The 6494-nt window shown below is 34.7% G+C and overlaps 1 protein-coding gene across 1 annotated transcript; it reads right to left on the bottom strand.

The window, feature by feature from the left end:
• Positions 1–202: 202 nt before the first annotated feature.
• LOC102584384 (syntaxin-22-like) lies at positions 203–5174 on the bottom strand. Its single transcript, XM_006365913.2, has 7 exons — positions 4700–5174; positions 2799–2892; positions 2452–2591; positions 2194–2268; positions 1569–1726; positions 1394–1494; positions 203–555 (listed from the first exon to the last, which is right to left on the bottom strand). Exons 1-7 carry the CDS (start codon positions 4885–4887, stop codon positions 490–492), a joined length of 822 nt encoding a protein of 273 aa, XP_006365975.1. The 5' UTR covers positions 4888–5174; the 3' UTR covers positions 203–489.
• Between the last annotated feature and the right edge of the window lie 1320 nt (positions 5175–6494).

Here is a 6494-nt window from a genome sequence, read left to right as displayed (position 1 = left end):
CAAAAGCATTTTAGACTACAATAAAAAGCTTCAAGTCTTTGTTTGCAACTTTATGAAGATCACTTCGAACAAAACTAAAAATTCTAACCTACTAGCATCATAAAGAATGTAATGAATATGTAAACATCATGTAAAGAATAAAGCATCATACACTGTTTTATCAGCATCAACAATAGAAATGCCCAGAGGGCAAGTAGAAACGAAGAGCCCCAAATAATCATTTTTATTGACAAACCTGTATTAGTGCCATTACAAGGCAGTAACATACGCGGCAACCCAAACACCAAATTTACAATATTAAACACAAACTCTGCACTCCCCCTCCCCCCAAACAGTTCATTTGACAGTATTTCTTTTTTTAGTATGATCAAAGATTTGAGGCAGCACAATATTACGCCAGGTTGAGCCTTCAAACAACTTGCATCACAAAGATCTCTCAACTGCTGAACAGAGTTTAGGATCCTTTTCCTATATCTCAAAATCTTCAAATCAGGCTGCAAGTACTATAATAACAATAAGGAGCACGATTCCAAAAATCACCAGGAGTAAGCATGTCTGCAATTAGTATAATATGTCAGGAGATCATCTACAGACAAAAATTATTCAGTTCAAGGAAAATAAGGTGGAAAAACGATATGATGTGCACAAAGTGGGTGGGAAGCAGAATCACCAATTTGAATTCGCATATGAGGATGATGTAAATTAGAGTTATTGCAATGATTGCATATCAAAAATTTCATAATAGTACTTCAAATGTTCTCAAATTACTGCAACTCTCCCTCCTTTACCCCAACTCTGGAACACATAACTTAACCACTAATTCCCTTCTTCCCCAGTTTCGGATACATCAAATAACCTCGAGCAATAACATTACTTGACTTGTTATAATAAAATAATGAAGAAATTTCTAAGTCGACCACTGTCTAAATGGTCCGGTACATTACATTCCTTTTCTACATCTAACCACCAGTGGTTCACAATTGAATTCCTCAAAAGTCCATGAAACCCTATCAGGTAAAGCTCCAAAAAATACTACTATCTCCGTCCTAAAAAGAATGTCGGAGTTCAAGATATGAGCGCGGACATTAACTATTGGTGTTAACTTGGACATATATTTCTTAACTTTTTAAATAATAAAACTACATACTTATACATAAATCGTACTGTAGAATTACAGTAGATTTTGGTCTATATTTGGTCGACCAGACTTCTGAACTATGTGATGCTCCAAATAAATAATTGTGCCATTCTTATGGAGGGAAGGAAGGAGTAACAGACAGGCTTCATGCTACAGTACAGCATATAAGCATGCCAAACCCAGAATTTTGTCTCAAGGATGAGAGGTGTTTTTTATAAGGTAAGGAATGAGAAGTGTGAAACATGTCGGGTTTACCAGAGATGAATTTGATCTTTGGGTCTTTGCAGCTTTAGCAAGTTGTGATCTCCCTTGTGCAGTTGCAGCATGAGAATTCTCAATGTTGGAACCAATATCATCTGAGAAACAATTGCAAACATCAAAATGTGTTCCCTTTGGTACCTGAATTTTAAGAAGAAGGAGAGTGATTTACCAATCATGGTTCCTTGCTCATGAACAAGCACGGCAAGATCCTTGAAGATCTCATTAACTTCACCTATCTGTTGTTGTACTTCTTGTATTCCCTGCTCTCGTTCCTCTATAATAGCTTCATTAAAGGAAATCTCATTGTCCAAAAGCAAAACCTCTTGCCTGCAGCACAGGTACATGGAAGATGAAACAGAAACCAAATATCACCAAGCCAAAACTTATAATAAAAGAAGACATTATGGTATCATAGTTGAAATACATCACATTAACATCAACTTTACCCCAAGTGCATTTTCAAAAGAGTTAAGTTTGTTTCAAAAAAAAAAATTGTTTCAAAAGAATCTCAGTTCGATTCAATCATATTTGACAGCTCTTCCGGAAAATTTACACTACTCTACATGTTGCACAAATGTAAATCACCAAAAATTCCAATCCCCAGTCCTCCATCTAATTTGAAGTAGACCATAAGTCACCTTGAATCCAAATTTAAAGGTCAATTTCATTTCCCTGTGCATCAAGAATTGACAACAGTCTTGCTGGTAATTTGTAGAAATTAATGAAACCGTCAGCACAACAACAATAACGATTAAGAGTACGCATAAAGGAGTACTATTATTAGCCTATTTTACCTTCTAGATTCCACAAGAAGAGCTCGCTGTTCTTGACCTTTATCTGAACTGACATCTACCTCACCATCAGTGTAACTGTTCTACAAAAGAGGATGAACTAGAAATGAGAGGTGATAAAAAAAAAATGAAGGTACACAGTTTTATTTGAGAATGTAAAATAGCAAGATCGATTATTGAGATAAAAGATGCTTTTGATGTACTTCTTCACATTTCAAATTTGACTACATTTAAATTCCAGTGAAGTATACCCTCACTTACCTAGAAGGAAGAACTGCTTGGGGAACAAAAGGTGTATATGCTGTTTCCCTCTCAGCTGCAAGCCGTTGAGCTTTTTGAAACTCCTTCAATACAGCTTGAAAATCTTTAGCAAGTTTAGCATCTGTAATTTTCTTGCTAGCCTGAGAACACAAGAACAAATTTACAGTTATAAGCAAAAGCGAGAATTGTGATGTAAGAAGTGCAAGAAAGACATATGGGTGGTGAATGTTTAGAATATAGTTAATTCATGATGAGAGAAGATGAATACATGCTTCACACATACATATCAAAGTGCAGTCCCACAAGACAAACACAAAGAAATGAGGAGAGCACTTTTTGAAGCTTACACTGACTTCAACTCGATGATCTGTTTCACTCGCTTGCTTAAGTTTTGTGGAAGTATCTTTCACTAATTGCCCAATATGTAGCCTTGTCTTGTGCCTGCAGTTAAGAAAATCAGCACAAGTACCAAACATGTTTGAAATTCTTTTAATCTAATGATACCCAATATGAATTAGAAGTTGCCACTTTTCAGTTCATCAACACACTATATTATAATAGTTGATGCATCATTAAGTTGGGTTAACAAACATCGGACAGCAAAACTAGAATTAACTATCTGCTTAATACATGATTGAACATATAATGTCAAATCCCCAAAGATCAATACATTGCATTAACCCACCACTGCTTCTTTTTCTTTGTTACCTATCCATATCTTAGTCCTCTATTCAACCTGGGAAAAGTCCAAGTTACATTCACCCTGTTCAAGCTAAAGGCATTTGATAGGTAAACCTCGCAGGGCTATCCCACCTATTCACCAACTACCTAAATGATATTCTGAAAAGAGACTGCTAGAACAGATACTATCACCACACACATATGCAAGCATGAGACAATTATTCATATCGGCTAATAGCAGCACAGTGCTTTTAGTAGACAGGTCTGGACTATGTTTCTTACCCATACTTGGTGTTCACTGGGTCATGCCACGATGCATAAAACTCTCCCTATGCAGCTGGTATGAACAGTTTGCATCGAAGGATAACAGGCACTACTGGATTGCTATCCCTCCTAGCATTTTCTGGTTTACTTGGATGGAGAGGAACAATAGATGTTCTAATGACAAGAGAGACAACATAGAACAGGTTAAATCTAGGTGTTCAAAAAACTGTATCTATGGTGTATGAAAGCTCCTGTATCTGATTCTGATTCACTATTAGATCTCTTGTACTCCTTCAATATTTAGAAGGATGTTCCTCTTTCTGATGTACTTTTTTTGGTTCATTCTTGGTACTTTACTAATAAAACTCTCTACATTTTCATCAAAAAAATAATATCATAAATATATTATGGTAAAGGGTTTTGTAGAGACAAATGTAACTATTATTGTTATTATTACCAAGGGAAATTCATTATTGCTGCTTAGAACTAATTACTCAACGTGCATGCTTTACTTCAATGAAGCACATGTGCCACTTTTGGAGCAACATGAACCCTTCATGCTTTTTATGTTTCACTTACATATGCAAGTGGACTTCTATAGGGCCTATGCATTTCAACTCAAAACTTCTTTTCATACTATCTCCTTAGAATCTTAGACCAGGAACATGCTTTATCATTCATCATCAAAAGTATATCCTGCAGTTGCAAATTGTTGTTTTGATGAAAACCCAAGATAGGTGGTCCATCACTTCTATTTACAGTAAGTTCATCATTCTCATATATAATGGTTCCCGGGTTTGTTCGTTGCTCTTCTCCTTCAAATATCTCCCTCCAGGATGTCTATTTCCCAAGCATACGAGATATTACTTTGTAAGATTTTCGTATAAGACACTGCCATTTGGCATGCATGTAAGCAATTTTAGACTATATATTGTCAAGCATACTGCTGCCTCTCTGCTGAAGCTGATAAATAAACTCATCCTATAACACACGCAAGTTCCCAAATTAGCCGATGGAGACTACATCACCAGCAAAGTAGCTGTAAAAATGTATCATTTTGACTAATTTTATCCCAAAAAATTCCAATCACAACTGAAACACATTAATGCCAAGCTTTTGTATAAAAAAACTCCCATTAGACCTGGCAATGCTCCGTCTTTAAACCACAAGAACCAGCTGAACGTCAACAACAGCATAAGGATCAGTTCTAGTTTTGTTCACGTACAGATTGCAAAGAATTCTTAAACTATCAAAATCATGGAATAAAATATCAAAAATTTAACAAAATATCGAAAGAACTCACAGCTTCTCGCGTAGCTCAGGGGTGTCCTTCGGTGTACCTAGGGTGTTAACCAGCCTCTGAAACGTGGAGACGGCGGTGTTGATCTGGAAAATTCCTGAGGCCACGGCTTGGGTAGTGTCTTGCTTCCCGTTCACAAAGCCCCGACGGGGACCCACTGATCGACCCGATTCTAGATCTTGAAAGCTCATTTCTTTCTCTTGTTTCTTCGAATTCTGATCAAAATTCACCCCAAATTTCAGAAATCCAAACCTAAAGGTATGTGATCAGAGGGGACAAAGCCGGATAACGGTTTGGATTACAGAGAGAAGTAATATGAAAACCCTAGAATTTGGGGTTTGGGGAATTTGCAAGGAGATGTAAGGAAATTTGAGGAAAGAGTATTTTATTAGATAGTTATATGGTGGGTAAAAGGGTGGAAAAATTGCGCCAAAAATAGAGAAATTGGGCGAAAATGGGGGAAGTAATTGAAGAACACAAACAAAAAAAAGTATACTAAGGAGTCTCTAACCCAATCCGCTATTTTACTCTCCAAATATAGAGTTTTATATTTTTTCAGACAACCGACTTCAATTCAATTCTCTATTTTACTTTCTAAAAAGAAATTTTTTTTCTCTCCTCAATATTATATTATTATTTCTATTTCATTCTTATTTTCTTATTTCATAATATAAATCTTTTATTTCTTTTTTCCCAAATAATTACTTTATATAATTTTTAATGTGATATAAAATTATTTTTTATTCTAAATTTTTAAATAACATAAATTGCAAGAAAATATAATATACATAAATTAGGGAACAAATTCAAATAAAAGTGTCAAAATGACACAGCGAGACCCTACATGAGGTGTCTAAAATGAACATCGCCCACTTAAGGTGCCTAAGTGAAACTTCGTGCCAAATTTAAGGGGCCACCGATGGATTAGGCCTATAATATATATATGATATGATATATATATATATATATATATATGATTTTTAGCCCTTTTTCCCTGAGGGCATCTCCAACCCAATCCTCTATTTTACTCTCCAAATATAGAGTTCTCTATTTTTTCAGACAATCAACTCCAACCCAATTCTCTATTTTACTCTGTAAAAATGAATCTTTTTCTTTCTCCTCAATATTATATTATTATTTCTATTTCATTCTTATTTTCTTATTTCATAATATAAATCTTTTATTTCTTTTTTCCCAAATAATTACTTTATATAATTTTTAATGTGATATGAAATTATATTTTATTCTAAATTTTTAAATAACATAAATTGCAAGAAAATATAATATACATAAATTAGGGAACAAATTCAAATAAAAGTGACATACAATTACATAAACACTCAATTTTCAAAATTATTACGTTGCTCGCATAAATGCTCTATTAATGCATTACGGAGTTCAAAATGAGCATTTTTGTTCTTAAATTTTTTTATGTCTAGCTAAAAATTGTCCAAACCGGAGATTTTCATCTATCACCATTTCTATAGTTGGAGTTGGAGCCTCTACAGCATCTTGAATTGGTGCATTGAGATCACGTTCATCCTCAATTATCATGTTGTGCAGTATAATACATGTAGTCATTATATCATGTAGCATTTCCTTTCTCCAAAAACGTGAGAGTCCTGCAATAATTGCAAAACATGATTGCAAAACTTCGAATGCACGCTCAACATCTTTTCGGCACGATTCTTGTTTCATCGCGAAATATTTCTTTTGTTGGGAATGAGGATCACGAATAGTTTGAACAATTGTAGACCATTTAGGATATGTACGATCAGCTAAATAATAACCCATATCG

The sequence above is a fragment of the Solanum tuberosum genome, unplaced genomic scaffold (genome assembly GCF_000226075.1).
Source record: "Solanum tuberosum cultivar DM 1-3 516 R44 unplaced genomic scaffold, SolTub_3.0 scf00593, whole genome shotgun sequence".
In the NCBI taxonomy this organism is placed as follows: domain Eukaryota; kingdom Viridiplantae; phylum Streptophyta; class Magnoliopsida; order Solanales; family Solanaceae; genus Solanum; species Solanum tuberosum.
This window is presented reverse-complemented; position numbering and strand designations above follow the sequence as displayed.